Below are 21,072 nucleotides of genomic sequence, written 5' to 3' on the forward strand. Positions count from 1 at the left end.
CATGCAGGTTTAAGAGGTACACGGTTAGTTCGCTTCGGTACAAACTGATCAATGGCATAGATTATGATGCACGATACCGTTGATGCCGCGTCGTTGACGTCGCGATTGGCCAATTCTTCATCCCAATTAACGTTTGAGAGGAAATTGTTCATCTCGTCGAAGTTGGCTTTGTCGAAGTTATGGTATATGCTCTCTGTCGTGTCTTTGTAATCACATTGTACGCAAATATGCTGACCAGCAACGGGGAATGATGTAAGCAACTTTTTACGAGCGGAGCAGGAGCTGGTATTACGGAGCAACTAGAACACATTTCCTCGCTCACAAAGCAAAGGTCAAGCATACGGTTGTTACGATTCATAACTCCGCTCTTTTGTCCGAGTCTTGAAGTGCGATAAGCATCGAACAGATTACGGGGTGCGAGTCCAGTCGATGAGTCAGATGTAGGGAAATAAAAATCATGGGTGTTCTGCTCCCATCTCACATCACGTAAGTTGAAATCTCCAAGGATTTTCAAACTGTCCTTCGCGCCCATAAGAGAGATAATCCAGTCGAGCGACGACAAGTGCTTTTCGATAAGAGTATTGTCGTTTACACGATCCGGAGGAATATACACCACACAGATGAAGAGCGTTGAGTCGCCCGCTTCGATCGACACCCACAATTGCTCAACCGTCAGGCTTTCGGGAGGGGATAGTAACTGCGACTTATAGCGAGAACGAATAGCCTATAAGACTCCACCACCACACCTTTTGTTGCTGTTGGAGGGTGATCGATCTTGTCGGAAAACGGCGTAATTACTATCGAAGAGCTGGCTTGAAATAGTGTTGTCATTGAGCCATGTTTCAGTAAACGCGTAGATGTCGTAGCAGTCGTCGCTGCAAGCAGTCGTGTACTTCGCTAACGAGGTGTTGATTCCGCCAAGGTTTTGGTAATACAGGAGGACAGTTGAATCGTTGGCATCAGCGACGTTGGGAATAGAAATTCCGCCAATGACCTGTGGTATTCCGCTGCAATTCGACGAAGCATCAAGAGAAGGAGCGTCGTGAATAATAAGATACTTGCCTGTCAACACAGGCTGGAAAACCCTTTCACCAGCCTCGACCGCAGGGCCAGGACGACTTCGATTGCAGGAACCAGCAAATCGCTCGACTGGGTCCGGTGGATCCAGGGCTTCCGAAGCACAGTACACATTGCGTCCTGGTGTATCCACAACCGTTTGCAGTGAGTTAGAATAACTGGGTTCAGCTGGGGAGGTTGAGGATCTTGCGTCGTCAGAAGGGCGTTGACTGATTTCGAAAGCAACGCGCCAAACCGATGGTCTATAGCTTAACGTGGAGCTGCAATTTAGATTACTTCGTATTAAGATCTCTTTGCAAGTGCTTATAAACACGACACAAGTAATTTTACGTTGGGACGGCGAGTTTCCTCTATGAACGATAGTGCTATCGAAGAACATTCTAACAGTGTCCAACTAATGCGATTTATTGTATTACTCCCTTAAATTAAATGTTGTCGGAATTAGTTCAGGAACAGGAACAATGCTGGGAAGAAATAAAAAACCGATTTTTGTCTGCTTTTCAAAGATTTTATAGACTAACACAATTTTTTGCTAATCAACTCAATAGCAAATCGAATGACTCTTATCAGCCAGCTTTCATTTGGTTTCTTGGACGTCCCAGTAGGACCTTTCCATGATGAACAATTCAATATGTAATAATTGAAATTTTCAGACCTCAAATAAATTCTGTACAAAGTTAATACACTTGGCTAAACATTTTCCTGTAAACAATTGAACTTACTGTAATATTTGCAAAATCACAGATGATCTAAAACACTAAAAAACACCTATTTTTGGGTTAAATCTGCTTGATGAGGTTAATTGTATTTGCTATTTGGTTGTTTAGCAATAAAAATAAAATAAGTAAAAAAAAACTTTTTAAGTTAAACGGTTTAATTGTGATTAAACATAATAATGTACTAAAATCTAGAAAATAATTAGGCAAGTAGCAGTTAGCAGTTATCACACCTCTCCTTCATTAGTCTAGGGTAAAGTGACCAGATTGTCAGAGGTCTAACGCGGGACTCAAAAATCTAAACGTTATGTATATACGTTATGTTAACTAAACTGATCTGTATTATTTCTTTTCTAAGTATCGGCACTCAGTTGTGATTTTTCGGTGATTTAGATTTTGTTTATGCCTAAAAATCACTCGCTCAATCAGAGCATTTACGCCTGGCGAGCACGATTCAAATTATACAATTTTCTTCAAATTACCGAATGGAATGCTCGAAAATTCCAATTCATTTTTCATCGATTTTAGTGTCAGCGTATGCATTCAAAATAAATAGACCAATTTCGGATGGCGATGGAAGATAATTTAAAGGAACAAATTTTCCTTAAATCTTACGTTTATAAGACCTACAACAAAAATGATTCAAGGCTGATGCAGCACTGTCAAGCAACTTGATGAGTTTTTCATACTGCAAGCTCCACCCCACAGTGAAGGAGTTGGACATTGTAAGGCACTTTGTGTCCGCCAGATATAGCCGATCTGCTATTTACAACATCATCTCCCTGCCGCTCCTTAAGCCGGGAGATCGAAGCAACCGGCCAAATGGTGAAGGAGAATCTGGCAAAAATGGAGACTTCTTTTTCACTGGTAAAAAACTTCTATTCGTGTTCATAATGAAAGATGAGACGTACTTGATGCTAGAGTTCGATGAATGGCAGGGGACCGGGTTCCCTACGTTCTCCAGGTAAGCGATGATGTCGAATATATCATCAACATCAAGTTCTCGAAGAAGGTCCTTCTCTGACAGGCGTGAAGGGAATGTCCAAGCCGCTATTCTTTCGAGTCATATGGTGAACGGGGAGATATATAGTACGAAGTGCTTGCTGGGAGTTGCGAAGGTGACGTGGTCTTTATGTCGAACTTGGAATCAATCCATTATGCCAAAGATCACTAGAGGATGGATCGGCTGGAGATAAACATTGTCGCGAAGACCGCCAACCTTCCTAACATTCCCAAGCTGCGCCCGATAGAAAACTTTTGGGCGAATGGCCAAAATGGAGAGACAGTCGACCACCAGAGCCATGAAAATGTAAAACAACACGCCGATATACATCTTTTCATTGGCCATGGTTGAGGTTCCGGCCAACTTCCGTAAGACCGCCCAGCGCTTCATTTACGATACTTCATCAACCAACCATGCCTCTTCCTGTCGAGTATACACTAGTTCTTCCGGCTTATTTAAAACGTTAAGCCCTGACCGAGCTAGGGGAACAAAGATGAACTCTTCGTCTGGCTCAAGTTGGTCCCTGCGGATCAATAGGGGACTTTTATAAAAATCATTTTCCAATTTTGTTGCTGTCGCTTCCAGTTGACACTCTCTAAACAAAAAGCCTCGTATCGGTGCGATGAAACCAGCTCAACGTATCAATCTTTGGATGCATTAGAAGCGCTCTTGAACAGTCAGCTAAATAAAAGTTTTTTTTGAGGTTCATCCATTTAAGAAAATCAACATGATCAAATTGTGATATTGAAATATATTGATATCGCGGGACAATTTCGTTTCTTTTGCCAAATGTGGGACATTTCGCGGGACGTAATCTTACGCGGGACATTTTGTTGAAATGCGGGACTGTCCCGCGTAACGCGGGACGTCTGGTCAGTTTAGTCTAGGGCATTGAAAAGACTAAAATAAAATCGTGGGCCATATGATGAAGTCGCTAATTGTGGATAATGGAAATCCAACGTGCCCCACGATTTTATTTTAGTCTTATCAATGCCCTAGACTAATGAAGGAGAGGTGTGATAACTGCTAACTGCTAATTGTCTAATTATTTTCTAGCTTTTAGTACATTATTATGTTTAATCACAATTAAACCGTTTAACTTAAAAAGTTTTTTACTTATTTTATTTTCTAGTTTTTAGTACATTACCTGTATCATTAGAACATTTCTCTACAATAAAACCATTGTACTGTATTCTATCAGTCAAATAATTTCATTTGATACCGATATTGAGGGGATTGCAGAAAATACATAGTGTGTTCTCCAAGTCAAGTTTGATACACATATCTCAATCAACCTTTTTTTGAGATGATATGGAATCAGCTATTTTGAAGCGGCGGCCAAGTTGGATTTTTCAAGATAAGCAGTTTTAAAAATGACAGCCGAGATAAGGTTTTTTATAAATTTGGTTAGTTCCTATTGGTCTAATTTCTATTAATATGGGACAACCATACAGACATAAAAACATACATACAAACAGTTCAAGCTGAATAAAACCGTTTAATAAAGTAATTTGGTATTTTGTGATTGCGGCTATCTTGGATTTGGATTTCTTTTTTTTTCATGATCTACTGTCAGCACGCGTATTCTAGAGCTTGGCGGGTATCAGATGTGATCCGCCATTTTGTAGCGGCCGCCATATTGGATTTTCAAGATCATGAAATACGCAGTTTTATAATGACTACAGAGATAAAGGTTATTCCAAATTTCAGATCAATCGGTCAACAGGAAGGGAGTCAAATTTCTATTAATGTGGGTCAGCGCTACAGACAAACATGTTACAAACATACAAACATACAAACATACAAACATACAAACATACAAACATACAAACATACAAACATACAAACATACAAACATACAAACATACAAACATACAAACATACAAACATACAAACATACAAACATACAAACATACAAACATACAAACATACAAACATACAAACATACAAACATACAAACATACAAACATACAAACATACAAACATACAAACATACAAACATACAAACATACAAACATACAAACATACAAACATACAAACATACAAACAGATTACAGGGCAAGCTAAATAAAACCGTTTAAAAAGTGTTAATCCAAGATAAAAATGTGTTCAAAAACAATTTCGCACTCTGTTCCATTAACTTTTGGTCGAGTGTATTATTGTATGGTTGGATTCCTTGCTGTGATGGCTGAGAGCAGTCTTACGACCGGAATGGTAGAAAAGTTTTGATGGCTGGAAGCAGATATACGACCGTGAATAGTTAAGCTAGAAACAACATATTACGGTCGACCAGCGTTAAAATTTTCCAATATGCTATCACAAATCAATTCAATACTCGGCGTTATCCTCGACGCTAATTAGTTCGATAGATTAAATTCTCATCGCTGAACTTAAAATCGGATGGCGATGAACGATACGAGGAAGCTTAGTATTATCCTGGGATGCGAATCATCCTGCTTTGTTTTTGTGTATGATGACAGTGGCATTCTCCACATAGGATTGCGTTTAAATATCATTTTATCAGACTTGGTTGACTAGCGCATTAATGTGGCCACAGGTCGGATGTCACCAGGGAATATGTGCTATCGTTACAATGATGATGACAATTAATTAATTTGACACACATGAGTGAAATAATGTCCCTTCCGATATAGAATTCAATTTGAAAATCGATAGTTCTCATTTCAGTCCATAATGAGCAGTGGTTTCGATATGCTGTTGATGGAAAAGGGAATAACAGGAATTAGTTCAATTAATTAACCAACACTTGAGCTTTGTGTTGGCATTAAACTGAGTTTGTACATCATCAATTTTGTTGTTGTTCCGGAATGTTTGAATCGGAACCACAACATGGCCAAACGTGGTCCGTTTTTTTTTCGTTCTACGTTTGCAAGAAAACCACATGCCGCAATAACACTGCTTTTTTCGGGTTCCCTTGGTATGTATGTGTGCATGGTAGCGATGTTTGGTGTGAAACTTTCATCGCCTTTTTGTCGGTTAGTTGTTCAAATTGTTGTGTTTGGCAAAACCTTCATTCGGATTTTTTTTATTTCTTTTTGTTTTCAGTGTATTCGCCTAGTACAGAATTGCTTCGTTCGTGTCCATTTTCCGGGTGCTCTTGCAACCAGACCTCTGTTAATTAATTGTTACGGGTTGTGTTCGGGTGACCATATCACCGAAATCGGTGCCTTTTTGTGGTGATTTTAACAGCACTATTCGTACCAAATTTCTAGGGTAAATGAGTGCTATTTTCTCGCTGATGTGGTGTTTTCGCTTTGGTCGATAAAAATTGTAGTGTTTTCGTTGAAAAGTTTATATCGTTCCTAATCACGTAAGCCTCTTGAAAATTGTTGCGGTTAGCTTATGGTGCACTCATATCAGCATCATGACAACGCTGTTATGTGTTGGGAACATCTGTACACATATATTTGAAGGATATCGCTCGTATAGTAAGAACTACACTATTTTTCTGTTTTAGCATTCTACTTTTTACTTATGGAAAGTTAATTGAAATAAATAAGTGCTAGAAAGTCTTTCATGGACCAATCAGTGAAGCATTATTTTTTTTATGGAATCATTAGGAGGTACCGAAGTTCAGCAAGATCTGAGCGAGTGATTAACACTCCTATACTCGCGTGTAGGTCTGTGAGACCAAGAAATCAATAATTCGTTCATTTCTCAGAAAATATCAACACTACGACTTTGCGATTCTCTCTAGTTTCGTTATTCGTCGTTCGTCATCATTTAGCGTATCCCATGTGTTGGTACGAGAGGGACGTGTGTCGCTTTTTTAACACTTTCGGTCTGAGACACCGACGGGAGTATAGGAGTTACTTTTTTGGACAAGTGACTTTTTTCTAATTTTAGAATATTGTTCAATGAAATGTATAAATTAGTGTTAGTGGCGTGGAATATTTATTGAATATAATGCATAAGATCATTACCGGACTATTCTTATTTGATTTTAGTCCTTTTTGTCACCGGATTGAACGGATTCATATATTATTCATTGATATATTCATACGTGCAAAAGGTCATACATATACACACTTGTGAAAGAAATGCACTTGTGGAAGAATTGTAAACAGTAAACTATAAACTAATCGGTGACTTATGGTTATTTTTTACAGTTACAGGTAGGGATTGTTAAACGATTTTACCGTTACCGGTTTTACCGGTAATACCGAGTAATTTTCCAATACCGAATTACCGGTAATTTTACAATCAAAAACCGGGAATTTCGGTAATTTCTATTTTTACCCCATAAATAATATATGCCTTTATGCCGCTTTGAAATATTTCTCGAAAATCAAATAAGATCGAAAAAACACAACTGGCAGTGTTGCGTCGGTTTTACGACCTTCGAACTTTAATTCAAAAATCATTCCTCGATTTGTAAACGAAACACAAGATAAGTTTCAACGATGAAGAACTGACAGCGATAAAGAATTTGGTTGATGCTTTCGAACCAGTTCTGGTCGCTGTTGAACTGCTATTGCGGAAGAAACACACCCTTTATGAAACTGACGTCAGATTGCAATTTATACTAAAACAGTTATCGGAGCAACCATCAACAATTTCGAGACAGCTGCTTGAAGCCCTGATTGGAAGGATTGCAGAAAGACGTTTCGTATATGCAGATTTGTTCCCTATATGAATAATCATTCCGCTCGTGCTCGTGACACAATTAATGATGACTTTGGCGTATTCTATCAAACGGCACGGACTGCATTGATCAATTGTTCCTGACTTGATCAAATTTGACGATGATGGTATTGATTCAGTGAACAACATGAGGCAAAGAATCCACTGGACGATGCGACACCTGCAGAACAATTGAGTATCAAGGAAAAACTTGAACGACGATTGCAACAATCAAAGGTATCAACTTCCAGCCCAAGCTCAACGTCTTCAAACGGAATAATGAACAACCTCGGACAAGAGTTTTCGTACAGAGGGCATCAGAGGCAAATACATGACAATGATATTCCATGCTCTTCGTACTGTAAGCCCACCATCATTGGACTCTGAACGTGCGTTTTCCTCTTGTTAATGTTAATGAGATCCGATCTAGACTAGAAGACGACAAAAATAACATTCTCTGAGTCCTTAGTTAGTTAGCAAAAACTAATCATCATAAGTAAAAGCCGTTTTTTCAAGAAAACGGTTTATATTAATCCATTAACGACCAAGCTGTAAAAAATATTTTTTGACGAAAGCCATTGTTGTATTTTTGATTATTAACGCTAAAGGAACTCCAATGTTCAAGAATTATGTTTTTCCCATCTTCCATTTCCGGGAAATGGATGTTCGAAAAATCGAACATTGGCCGAAACCCGCACTTTTTTTGCAAGTACAAACATACTGCGAACTAAAAGTCACTTCAATTAGCAAATATACGGTATTCATAAATGCATCAATTTTGGATTCCCGGAAGAACAAGAACAGGAGAATGGAGGTCTTTAAGTATAAATCCAAATCAATCCACCTAAGGTGAGATGTGGCATTTCTTATTTCATGTAATTTTAACTTATATTTTTCTTTCAAACGAAAGCATATGCTGTTATTTTTGTTGTTAACTGTGGAGAAATGTCAATGCTTAGAAACTAGTCTCTCCAATTATCCATTTCCCGAAAAAATCGAACATTTTCCAAAACCTGCAAAGTACCAGAGTACTGCTAAAAAACAATGGCATAGAGGGTTGGGAGGTTATTATTCGGTCCGGCGGAATATTCACACAAACAATCTCATTAGAATCCTCGTTACACGTACTGATCATTTCCTCCAACTCCTCCACAAAAGAAATTCTACGAAATTCTATTCTAATTCTTGTTTTCTAAAGCAAACAAATCAAAATGCGCAGCGGAGGTTGGACGTATTGATGTTGATTCAGCAGAAAAAAAAGTTCGTTATGGCCAACGTTCGATTTTTCGAACACTCAATTTGCCCGGCTGTTATTTTCCTGTATGCGGCTCAATCGAATGATTTTCGCTCTATATCACAATGTATGTTCTTTTATCAAAGCAATACTGTAGAAAACTTCACATATTTTTGTATTTTATTGGGGTTTTTAATTGTAATTGAAAACACATTCCAAACATACTTGCTTTAAATCGAATTTATTATCCAATAAAGTTACTCAAAATTGAATGAAATCGATATAAGTGGTGAAATCGATATAAGAGTCACCCTTCAGTTGCTGAAGTCGCGTTTCTGTCAAATCAAACAATAAAACAAAACCGATCAGCAAACTGGAAACAGTCCATGTAAAATTTCTCTATTAAAATTTAATTGTTTTAGTCGGAAAATAAAATTTGATTCCTTTTGTGAATATATTCATCCTGTCATCATCTTGTTTTGTCAGCGAACGGTTTTGTTGGTTATGGATGCTCAAAATTTGCGTTTTGAAATTTCAAGTCCATTCGGGGTAAAACCGACCTCGGTGTGTATCTCACCGACAGGAAAACTGCGCCCTTTTTTGTAGATGCCCTATGTTTATGTTTTAAAGAGAAAACGACAGAACCACACTGACATTCAGATAGGAACAGCCAAAGCCAACATTGAGTAGGGCATGTCAACAAAAATGGCTGCTAGAGCTCATGGTATCCCTCATTCAACGCTCATCGACCACATCTCCGGTGGATGCTCAGGCAAGCTAGGATTGAAGCCCCCGTGTTTACTCCTGACCAGGAGCAGGAGTTTGTCATCCACTTGCTCGATCTTAACAACTGTTTTTATGAGGTCCTTATTACCGATATCCGTCATCTGGTTTTTGAATTGCCAAAAAAAACAACTTGAAACAACCTTTCAATACGAAAAAAGATAATTGCTGGCTGAGATTTCTGAACCGGAATCCGATCCATTCGTTCCGCAAACCTTCTTCAGCTTTAGCTTCAAGGTGTCGGTTTTACCCTGACAGGGTTTATCCGCACTCCCATTTGTTTTACCCGCACTACAATTTGTTTTACCTAAATTTGAAAACTATTTTTATATTCTTTCGAAATTCTTGTTCTACCTTATAAATGATCAACAGATTGTGCGGAACGGTTCATGAAAAGTTTTAGTGAAGTTCTGTAACGATTTGAAGTCAATGCAACATGGGATTTTTGTTATATTTTGACATGCTACAACTCTACTGAAATACAGGGTTATTCAAAAGTCGTGAAACTCTTCAAACATATGGTGACTATCGATACGGCATCAATAATCAATAGTTATACTACGAAACAAGTAAGTGACAAGTTTACCCCTAATGGCCACTTAACTCTCACTATCACTACTGTTCTTTTCATTAAATCAAGTTGGAATCAATTTGTTCGGCAGCTCGATTTTGTCGGTTTCACTGAGAAGGATCGTAATTCACCGTTGTCTACTATTCTAGGATTGGGCGATCTTTAGGAATAGATCGATCTTGATTCGCTGATTGAATCGGTACCGAAGAATCGATCTTTGCTGGAACGATCTTTGAAAACTCGAATGCCTTTACTTACTTGTGGAATCAGTACATTGAAGAAGGAAATGACTCTTTTTTCTTACCTGAGCGAATTGTTTCGCAGAGTGAAGTAGCCATTGTTGATGGTTTTTCGACGTTTGGATTGATGCAAGTGTGTGATACACCGAACCAAAACAATACATATTTGGATCTTGTATTCACCACTGACACCGAAACCTGTCATGTTGCTGTGACGGACCCGATTATTGGGTATGAAATTCACCACTTTGCTGTGCATATGACGATTGCGGTTGCTACACTGCGCGAAATAGAAGTTGGGAAGTCCAGAAAGTACTTAAATCTTAACCTAATGGATGTGGCGCTGGATAAGGAGGCACTAAGGAATGTTTCGTGGAACGATATTTTCATATCTTCAGATGACTTTGAACGTGATGAGGAGACACATAAGCAACACGCCGCATCAATGTTCGAATATCTTAACTCACTTCTACGACTGTATGCAACAGTACAGACTTCAACGTTATGTCGTTGTATTTCGTATTGTTCACCGTTTTCGCAAGGTTTGCCTCTTTCTACAGGGACCGCTCGAGATCGACAACCCCGTACCCGGAATGGTTTTCATCGGCTATCATTCATGTTCTCAAAGAGAAACGCAAAGCGCTAAAACTGCAAAAAAATCTACCCCGGAAAATGTTGCCTCTTACAAACAGTTATTGCGATCGTTCAAAGTGTTACACAGGGAAGCGTATCAAGTATACATCAATGGTATCCAGAATGGGATAAAGGAAAATCCGAAATCTTTTTGGAAGTTTGTGAATAGCAGACGAAAGAACAGCGGAATTCCGGAGGTTATAACCTATGGTAACTGATATTCGACTTGCGGACAGGAGACAGTCGAGCTCTTTGCGGAATACTTCAAGAGCGTTTATCAGGACTACAACCCAAGTACAGTCAACAATTCAATCTTCATTGTTGGAGTTATCGCATCGGGAAGTGAAACAACGGGTCTAGACTCGGGTAAGTCAGCAGGACTAGACGGACTCCCCGCAAAATATTTGAAGGAATTCAAGGATGAACTTGTTGAACCCCTGACTACCTTATTCAATTCTTCACTTTCGTCCGGTTACTTCCCGCCGTTGTGGAAAATTTTCCATATTAAATACTCCAATCCATAAGAAGGGCTCTCGCTCGAATGCTGAAAACTACCGAGGCGTTGCAATCCAGTCTGCGATGCCAAAATTATTCGAGCGGTTTGTTTATTCCCACCTTTACGAACATATTGCCGACCGTGTTTCACCAACACAGCATGGTTTCTTGAAAGGAAAGTCAGTTGTCACGAACCTATGCGAGTTTTGCTCTACCGTCACGGACAGTATATCCAAAGGGTATCAGGTGGACTGTATTTATACAGATATGAGCAAGGCTTTCGATGTGGTAGGGATAAACAGCATAATGCGCGCAGTGGCTGATTTCGGCATTCACGGTAAAATGTTTGAATGGATTAGGACGTATCTGGAGAGCAGAACGCAATATGTGAAAGTACACAACAATTCATCTAGGTCATTTGGTTTCCACTCAGGAGTTCCACAAGGAAGTCATTTGGGGCCTAACCTGTTTGTCATGGTCATGAATAGTCTTCCATCATTTTTGACCAACGTGACTTAGGCGTGACGATGGATCGATCTCTTTCGTTCAATTGCCACATAGAGCGAATCGTCAAAAAAGCGCTGAAACTATTTGCACTCACTCGTCGATTCGGGCAGGACTTTACCGATCCGCACGCAATCCTTAAAATTTACACCTGCCTTGTACGATCCAAACTCGATTTCGCGAGTGTGGTGTGGCAACCGCAGTACGATCTACATATTCAAAAGCTTTAAAATGTTGAAAAGAAGTTCTTGAAATTTGCGCTAAGAAATCGGGGATGGAGAGAAGAACCCCGGCCACAATATAAAGATCTCTGCTGTTTGGTAGATCTGGATACCATCAGCAGCAGGCACAAAATTGCAGACATAACTTTTTTTTTGCAACGAACTGAAGAGACGGATCAAAAACTCGCGTCTCTACGACAGTATTCATTTTAACACCAGCCCCGTTTCTCTTCGTCGACGCAGGTTGTTTGACCCACCCCTGAGAAACAGAAATTACACCCAGCATGAACCGACAGCCAGAATTATGCGTGAGTTCAACCTGCTACAAAATGTTTCTGTAAATATGACATCAAAAGAAATTCGAAGAAGATTAAGATCATATTTAAGAGAGCAACTGAATGTATAAGTTTTAAGTTTGTATTTTTTATGTTTCCTGTATTCATGTTTAATTTTAAGAAGGCTAACGGGCTTACAGCCTATAGTCCAAATAAACAAATCAAATCAGACTTGTTCTATATAAGTTTTGTCTTTTCTTTAAACATGGAATAAACATTTCAAATTTCTATTCAAACATCAAAGGCATTTCATTATGATTCTCAGAATGAAGGTTACAAAAAAAAACCAGAAGGCCCAGAAAAAATGTATTTCCAGGGTATTCATCTTGAACCGTCATGGAATCAATTAATATTATTATAAATTCAACAACTGATATTCATCCAGAACACCGCCGACAATAATCACAATTGTCACTGTCAGCCAAGTGAATGTGATGATGTAAATATAACTTGTGACCACTTGAGGCTGCGAGCTCAACCTACCTTTTACCGAACTGTGCTCCTCCTGTTGAGCGATTTGAGATCGATGACGACGTGGTGTTCCGAGCAGCGATCGAATTCACTCTCTAACTGCGCATTAAATTCTTCCTTATAGTTCTAGGTACATCCTAGATGGGAGCTATGAGCACTGACGATGCTAAAGTTGAAGAATTATTTCTACGTCTTCTCCATCACAATGAAGATTGTTCCCAGCCTGATTTTGGAATTGGTCATAAACATGAAATATGGCATTTTCGGTAGCCACCTCATATGATGAAAAATTTAAAAATATATCAAAAAGGGTTGCGACAGAGTCGGTCATTTTTGATCAAATGTTGAATCAATTGACTGAATTCGCATAAAATTATTGTTAGACCCGCAATGTAGGTAATTGCTCACACAACACAGATTTATAAAATTCTAGAATGACAATGTCAAGATTTCTTTCCACAATTGCAATATACGCATGAAAAAAGTTTGGTTTTACATTACATGCAACACGTGTACAAAAAATGTACCACAAAACAAATCATACTTAAGGAGGGCCCTCGGTCTGGAAGGACGAAAAAAATCCGTTTTATTGCATTTTTGGTTAGCTCATGCCCTCAGAAATGTCTTGGGAAGCTTATGTCTTAAAAGAATTCGATTTTTTAAACGCGTTTTTCTCGAAACCATGTTTTTTTCAGCTGGTGGTATCGATATCGATATCAGCTGGTGGTATCGATATCTCAGGAATGTTTCATTAGCATGTAAAAATGAATTATCTAAAGAGTTACATAGCCGTTTATTTGATATCTCATTCTTCCAATTTTTATGAGTTTCTTAACAGCTCATAAACTATAGCTCATCCATAACAAAATTGGCCGTAATTTTGGCAATTTTTCGAATTTTCAAAAACCCCTATGTTTTGCTTTATGTATTGCCCTAATGTTGCAAACTGATACCACCAGCATGGCACCGATTTTCAGACAACTTCTACGCATTCAGCTGTCAACAGCGTAATATTCATTGTTCATGCATTCAAAAAATGTAAAATAAATCTTCAAATATACCTTAAACGATAACCAAAATACCCGAACGCTTCACTTTATTCCTAACATCCGAAAACATTCGTGATTCGTGATTCATTATTTTTCGACCATCCAGACAGAGGTCTCCCCATAAATGTTATCAAAAGAAACAACCAACATTATCAATGCAGCATGCTAGAAAGCCCTAAGGAATCTTCTATTAGCTATTGTATGCTTCTATTTGTTTGTAATTTATCGGACATGCAAAAAACACAAACACGATATTATACCTCGTATTTTTTACCCCATCTTTTTATTGCATTGTACTCCGTTATCTCACCACCTCACCACCGATATAACCCTACAATGGACACAAATAGGTAATTTCTTCCAATTAAGTTTGATTTCATTCCCGCCAAAAAATCCCACTCCTGTGTTTCTGATACACAAATAACCATTATCACTATACCCGATCACGAGAAACAAATTACACTCATTTTCCGGTCGTTGCACAGTGTTTTGTTACCCATTCATCGCCTGTATTCACATCGAAATATAATCCGGATATTCGTTGAAACCTACATAATTAGCACTCGAATTTAATCCGCCACGTCACAATTGTGTGATTTTGTAGAAGGACTAATCCGATGTGTATTTTATTCCATTTAAATAGAGAACATTCACTCACGGTAGCATTCAAAGTATTGAAAACTTCACACCACAATAAGAGCTTCTCACTACATTTCACATCCTTCTAGAAATACGGTGTTTTCGTGATGCACAGTTAAATTAGTTGTTTTATTATTCACCAATTTGACCTGGCCACGCCGTGTGCCCCCGTGTGTGTGTGTGTGTGTATGTGATTAATCCAACTCCAAGCGTGCATATACTCGATTCGATTCATTTTCCGATCCGTAGCCACCTTAATTAACAGTATCAATGCGATTTTCTCGTTTCTTTCCTTTCGGCCTTGTTTTTGGCCTGCAGCTTCTTCTGTGGCCTTTTCAGACATTCACCAATTCTAAGGGTCATCAGCTCCTGATGGAGCACGAGTACAGCTTTGCGGACTCGGAACGAGCGGAGAAGGATGAACCGGCAAGACCGTACAATGTTTATGAGCTTCTGAAATCGAGGGATGGGCCGCATGCGGATGCCAGGGTGAATGGCTCAGAATCGGATGACGAGCGAGCGACAATTGTGGAAAGGATTCAGCACGAATGGATGACAACACCGTGGTCCGAATGTTCACAAACCTGTGGCAGCAACGGGAGCGGTTATCGGGTAAGATATGATTGTGTGATGTGTCCTTGAGAAAGACTTCTGTAACAATTTACTATCTGCTTCAACGCTACAAAACAAAGAGAATGAGCACCGATTGAACCCTTTGTTTTATGTTAGAATTTGCAAGATCGCGTTTTTCTCCGCATCAGAAGATTCTTCTTTTTGACGTAGAACTACGTCTTTCATTAAGGGTGCCAAATCAGAAAACAGGTCACGTTTTTATGAAATAAAATAACGTTAATAACTATTTTTGTCGCGAACGAATTTTGGCGATTTATATACCAAACGAATCGGAAATTCCCCAAGAATTTGATATGCTATACATTACAATCCCATAGTCTGTATATGGTTTAAATTGATGAAAATTGGAAGCATTCCCATTTCCTCATACATTTGTCCTGTCCATTTGTGTGCTTTCCCGAACAGAGCTGTCAATAATGAGCAACTTATCGACGAGCAACGAAGGAGAAATCGTAAGATGTAAATTCTCCGTGAACAAAGGAAAAGAAGAAGAACGAAGGGAATATTTGCCTAAAGCAAAAACAGTGGATCTCGCTGAGGCAAACTTTCATTCTTCGTGTTGAAATCGACTGAACAACATCGTTGCCGGACGAGCTGGACGGCGAGGGATCGAATGCCTTTCTCAAGGCAATGAGGGTGGAGTAATATGATGGCTAAATAAAGTTTTCCAAGGGTTAGAGACGCATGAACTGAAGAAGTTTAAAGTCTCAAGCAAGGAAGGAAGGCAAACTTTCAGTATCTGTCTGTATTCAAAGCTTGGAATCAATATTAACAGAAAGGGCTTCTGTTGAAAAGAGCGCAAAACGGAGATAAGTGTGTGTATATTTAGTTGCTTCAAGCCATCGATATATGGATATTTGTGTGCGTACGTGCGTGCGGTTGGTGTTGCAAATTATGCAGTCGTAATGATAAATATAAACATGGAGGAGAGATAGCGGGAGGGAAATATTTACGCTGAATCTCTGCTGAGGCAAATATTCAGCATTTTTCCAAGCAGTTAACATTGTTTGTTTTCTGTCATCAATGCATTGAACTAACGCTATGGTGTTAAGGTTGTGCACCAAAAAATGTTTTCGGGAATATCAAGTAATTCAATAAGTTATATTAAGTTATTAATTTATTTGGGCTTGCGTGCCAGTCGCAAAACTGCTTTCAACTAGGATTGCATTTGCGCTAATCTTGATCATAATGAAGCAGTGCTACTCTTTTCGAGGTTGTTTAGATTAACAGATAGAGTTTATTTCGTTTATTTCGTCACCAAGAAAGTAAATGTCGCTGTGGAAAATGTCGTTGTTCTGCGAGTACAGGAATGAATCATCAAACAATTATAGTCAAATGATTATACAATTAAAAAAACATTTCAGGGCGACAAAACTGATAGAATGGGTATTTCAAAATTTTCGTTGCATTAGAAAATAATATCCGCAGTTATGAACAAGCGATCTGAATTAAACCACAGCCTAGTTCTACGTCAACAATGCGGTCGTGCCTTGAACACAACCTCCTATAATTTTTTGAATATATATCATCGAGTCTAAAATTGTATATAATCGAATCACATACATCGTGTAATAATATCGACAACTATCATATTTATGTAAATGTTTTTCTATACATTGTGCATGTCACACGAAAAAAAAGTGTAAATTTGATATATATATATATATATATATATATATATATATATATATATATATATATATATATATATATATATATATATAAATAGATTTCTGTCTGTGTGTGTCTGATTCTTATGGACTCGAAAACTACTGAACCCCCCTCTCCAAGGTTGCCATACTAATGAAACACAAATTTCTGCATTGCTCGAGAATTAATCAAGCAATTAGGCATGTGGAGGTTTTAGGGTGCAATAACTGTTTCCCCTCCTCTCTAAGGGGGAACTGCCATATAAATGAAAGACTAATTTCAAAAACAGACAAAGGGCCTGGCCGGGTAAGGAAGTAAAAAGTGCCCCCAAACCAAATCACTAGCCGTATGGCAAATATTGTAAAGGATATTAAATAAGAAATTTTGGCGGTTTATTTGAACCCCTATCTGGTTTGACGTAGGATCTATAGTGAAAAACGTACTTTTCGTTAATTTCACGCCATCCTCAAAAGATCCGAGATAAAAATTTGAAAAAAATACTGAATGTGCATCTTACTACGATGTATCAAAAAAAATTATCAAAAAAAAATTTCATCAAAAATTTTAGTACTAAAAAAAATAATGAAATCTTGAAAATTTTTTTTTTGGGATTTAGAGATTCAGTACTACTCTAATTCATATTTTAATGTGTTTCTACGGCTTTTCTAGATATGTGTGATTTTTTTCAGATTTTTTTCAGTGTTGCGCGGTATCAAAAAATTTTTTTTTTATGTTTCCAAAGAGTGGTTAGGTAAGGGAGTAAAAAGTGCCCCCAAACCAAATCACTAGCTGTATGGCAAATATTGTAAAGGATGTTAAATAAGAAATTTTGGTGGTTTATTTGAACCCCTATGTGGTTTGACGTAGGATCTATAGTGAAAAACGTACTTTTTCGTTTATTTCACGCCATCCTCAATAGATCTGAGATAAAAATTTGAAAAAAATACTGAATGTACATCCTACCATGGTGTATCAAGAAAAATTATCAAAAAAAATTTCATCAAAAATTTTTGTACTAAAAAAATATTAAAATTTTGAAAATTTTTTTTTTGGATTTAGAGATTCAGTACTACTCTAATTCATATTCAAATGTACTCTTACGGCTTTTCTAGATTTATAAATATCTTCAAACTGTTTTTTTTTTCAAATATCTAATACTAAAAATAAAATGAAAAAAAATACACAGTACAAAAAAATGTTATAGATTTTCTGGCATTTCGAAATTTTGAAAAAAAAAATATAACTTTGAGACCCACTCCTGCTCAAATTTTTATTTAAATGCGTTCGTATGTGTCTTTTTTCTACATGTGGCGTAATTTTTCCTGAATTTTTAAGAGCATTGTGTGACACAAAATAATTTTCTTCATCGTCTGCATTATTATTTTTATTTTTTTGAAATCGATTATTTTATTGTATTCGTGGTTTTCAATTGAAAGATTAAAATAAAAAAACAAATCGAATTTGTGGTCTCAAAGTTATATTTTTTTTCAAAATTTCGAAATGCCAGAAAATCTATAACATTTTTTTGTACTGTGTATTTTTCTTTTTTATTATTTTATTTTTATTATTAGATATTTAAAAAAAAACAGCTTGACGATATTTATCAATCTAGAAAAGCCGTAAGAGCACATTTAAATATGAATTAGAGTAGTATTGAATCTCTAAATCCCAAAAAAAAATTTTCAAATTTTCATAATTTTTTTTTAATACTAAAATTTTTGATGAATTATTTTTTTGATAATTTTTCTTGATACACCGTGGTAAGATGCACATTCAGTATTTTTTTCAAATTTTTATCTCGGATCTATTGAGGATGGCGTGAAATGCACGAAAAAGTACGTTTGTCACTATAGATCCTACGTCAAACCACATAGGGGTTCAAATAAACCGCCAAAATTTCTTATTTAATATCCTTTACAATATTTGCCATACAGCTAGTGATTTGGTTTGGGGGCACTTTTTACTCCCTTACCTAACCACTCTTTGGAAACATAAAAAAAAAATTTTTTGATACCGCGCAACACTGAAAAAAATCTGAAAAAAATCACACATATCTAGAAAAGCCGTAGAAACACATTAAAATATGAATTAGAGTAGTACTGAATCTCTAAATCCCAAAAAAAAAATTTTCAAGATTTCATTATTTTTTTTAGTACTAAAATTTTTGATGAAATTTTTTTTTGATAATTTTTTTTGATACATCGTAGTAAGATGCACATTCAGTATTTTTTTCAAATTTTTATCTCGGATCTTTTGAGGATGGCGTGAAATTAACGAAAAGTACGTTTTTCACTATAGATCCTACGTCAAACCACATAGGGGTTCAAATAAACCACCAAAATTTCTTATTTAATATCCTTTACTATATTTGCCATACAGCTAGTGATTTGGTTTGGGGGCACTTTTTACTCCCTTACCCGGCCAGGCCCTTTGGCATGCAAAGGTTTCAGGGGACACGAAACGTTTCTATGGTGAATAGATACTCCTCCCCTCTCTCTGAGGGGAGGTAGGGAACTTCCATACAAATGAAGCATACATTTTTGCATAATTCAAGAACTAATCAAGCTAACGGAACCAAATTCGCCATGTGGAGGTTCTAGGGGGCAGGAAACATTTCTAAGGTGGTTCAACACTCCTCCCATCTTTCTGAGAAGGGGGGGGGTCTGTTCTACAATTACAAGCGTTGTTAGTCCATTTGATGTTTGCGCTAACAAAATATCTTTATCTTCTTCTATCTATACCAATAAAAATGGATTGCCGAATATGTTGATAAGAGCAAAACTCGATGAAGGAATTGTTCGATTTAGAGCTGTCTTTATTCTATCATATTTTCTGTGTCAAAAATTTATTCCATGTAACGGAGAAACATGTTATTTGCAAGTGGTTGGAAAATCTTGAACGAGAATTGTGTCAGAAAATAATCTGATATTATAATGATGAATTTTGGTAGAAGTACTAGGAATTTTATAGTAAAAGGTAAATTTAACAGGGTCGATTAGAAGATCATTCAATGAACAGTTCTGCGATTTGACATGAACTTGCTCTTAGTACAAATCGTGAATGTTTGAAGGTATTGATAACAAAAAACAAATTTTGGGCGGGACGAAGTTTGCCGGGTCAGCTAGTATTGGATAAAAAACCAGTTTCCAATGTACCACATTTCCATTATATTATATCACGCGATTTTTTTTTTTTTAAAGTGATATAATCGAGACGTTACTGTAATATAATAACACGACCTTGTTTTTAGACTAACTGAGAGCTGTATTAAAACAACTGGGGAAAATGACTGAAAGCTTCTCAAATTACACAGCTTCAAATTTTGAGTTCGATTCACTCGAAATTATAATTATGTTCCTTAGTCGGGTTTTACTAAAGACCGACCAAATGGTTTACATCATGGCGTCACCGGAACAAGCATTGCGATTAGTGTTCTTCGTGCCCATTTTTTTCGTTGAAAATTGTTGACGCTAATCAATCACACGAATTGTAATACAGAACGCTGTGCAATTCAGCACCCCGAATACGGTCTCCTAAATCATACAGATCCTAATGAGAAGTATAATTGCAACATGACTTTATTCTGATATTTCAGCTCCGCTCGGCCCATTGCATGGTCAGGCTAGCGAATTCATCACAGCACACAGTGGACAACGGCTTATGTGAGGATGCCGGCTTGCCAATTCCCGAAACGGTGGAAAAATGCGGCAATATAGAGTGTCCTCGCTGGGTGTCCAGCGAGTGGTCTCTCTGTTTGCAGTCCAAATGTTTTACCTGGCACACGGCACTCCAAAAGCGGGACGTTTTCTGCAGATTCGGAAACGTCACCAACAGTGACAAATGTGACGAGCAGGAGAAGCCCGTCACCAAGCAGGAGTGCTACAACGAGATGTGCAAGGGTGTGTGGCGTGTGGAGCCCTGGTCAGACGTAAGTTAACATTGGCATCAGTCATAGACTCAATCAGGTGGAACTCAATTCCTAATTTCAGTGCAACGCAGCCTGCGGTGGCCAGGGCATCAAATATAGAATATTACAGTGTGTGTGGTACGGCACCAAGAAACCAGCCGGGAACGCGTGTAAGGATCAACCGCGGCCCGCTGTAATGAAAGTCTGCAAAGGACCTCCTTGCATTTCCGATAGTGAGTAATAGTTGCATGTCCCTAGCTGTAACCAT

At 37.7% G+C, this 21,072-nt stretch overlaps 1 protein-coding gene across 5 annotated transcripts in view; it reads left to right on the plus strand.

Annotated features, from left to right (window-relative positions):
* The window catches only part of LOC129777308 (protein madd-4), a 517,165-nt gene that overhangs the window by 486,812 nt on the left and 9,281 nt on the right, over nt 1-21,072 (plus strand). For 4 of the 5 annotated variants that reach the window (XM_055783531.1, XM_055783529.1, XM_055783533.1 and 1 more), the window contains 3 exons: nt 14,933-15,226; nt 20,493-20,825; nt 20,887-21,037. In XM_055783531.1, coding sequence (XP_055639506.1) covers nt 14,933-15,226; nt 20,493-20,825; nt 20,887-21,037 — 778 coding nt within the window. The remainder of the gene's footprint in view (nt 1-14,932; nt 15,227-20,492; nt 20,826-20,886; nt 21,038-21,072) is intronic. The other variant, XM_055783532.1, reaches the window with a different exon arrangement.

The sequence above is a fragment of the Toxorhynchites rutilus genome, chromosome 3, assembly GCF_029784135.1.
Source record: "Toxorhynchites rutilus septentrionalis strain SRP chromosome 3, ASM2978413v1, whole genome shotgun sequence".
Classification (NCBI taxonomy): domain Eukaryota; kingdom Metazoa; phylum Arthropoda; class Insecta; order Diptera; family Culicidae; genus Toxorhynchites; species Toxorhynchites rutilus.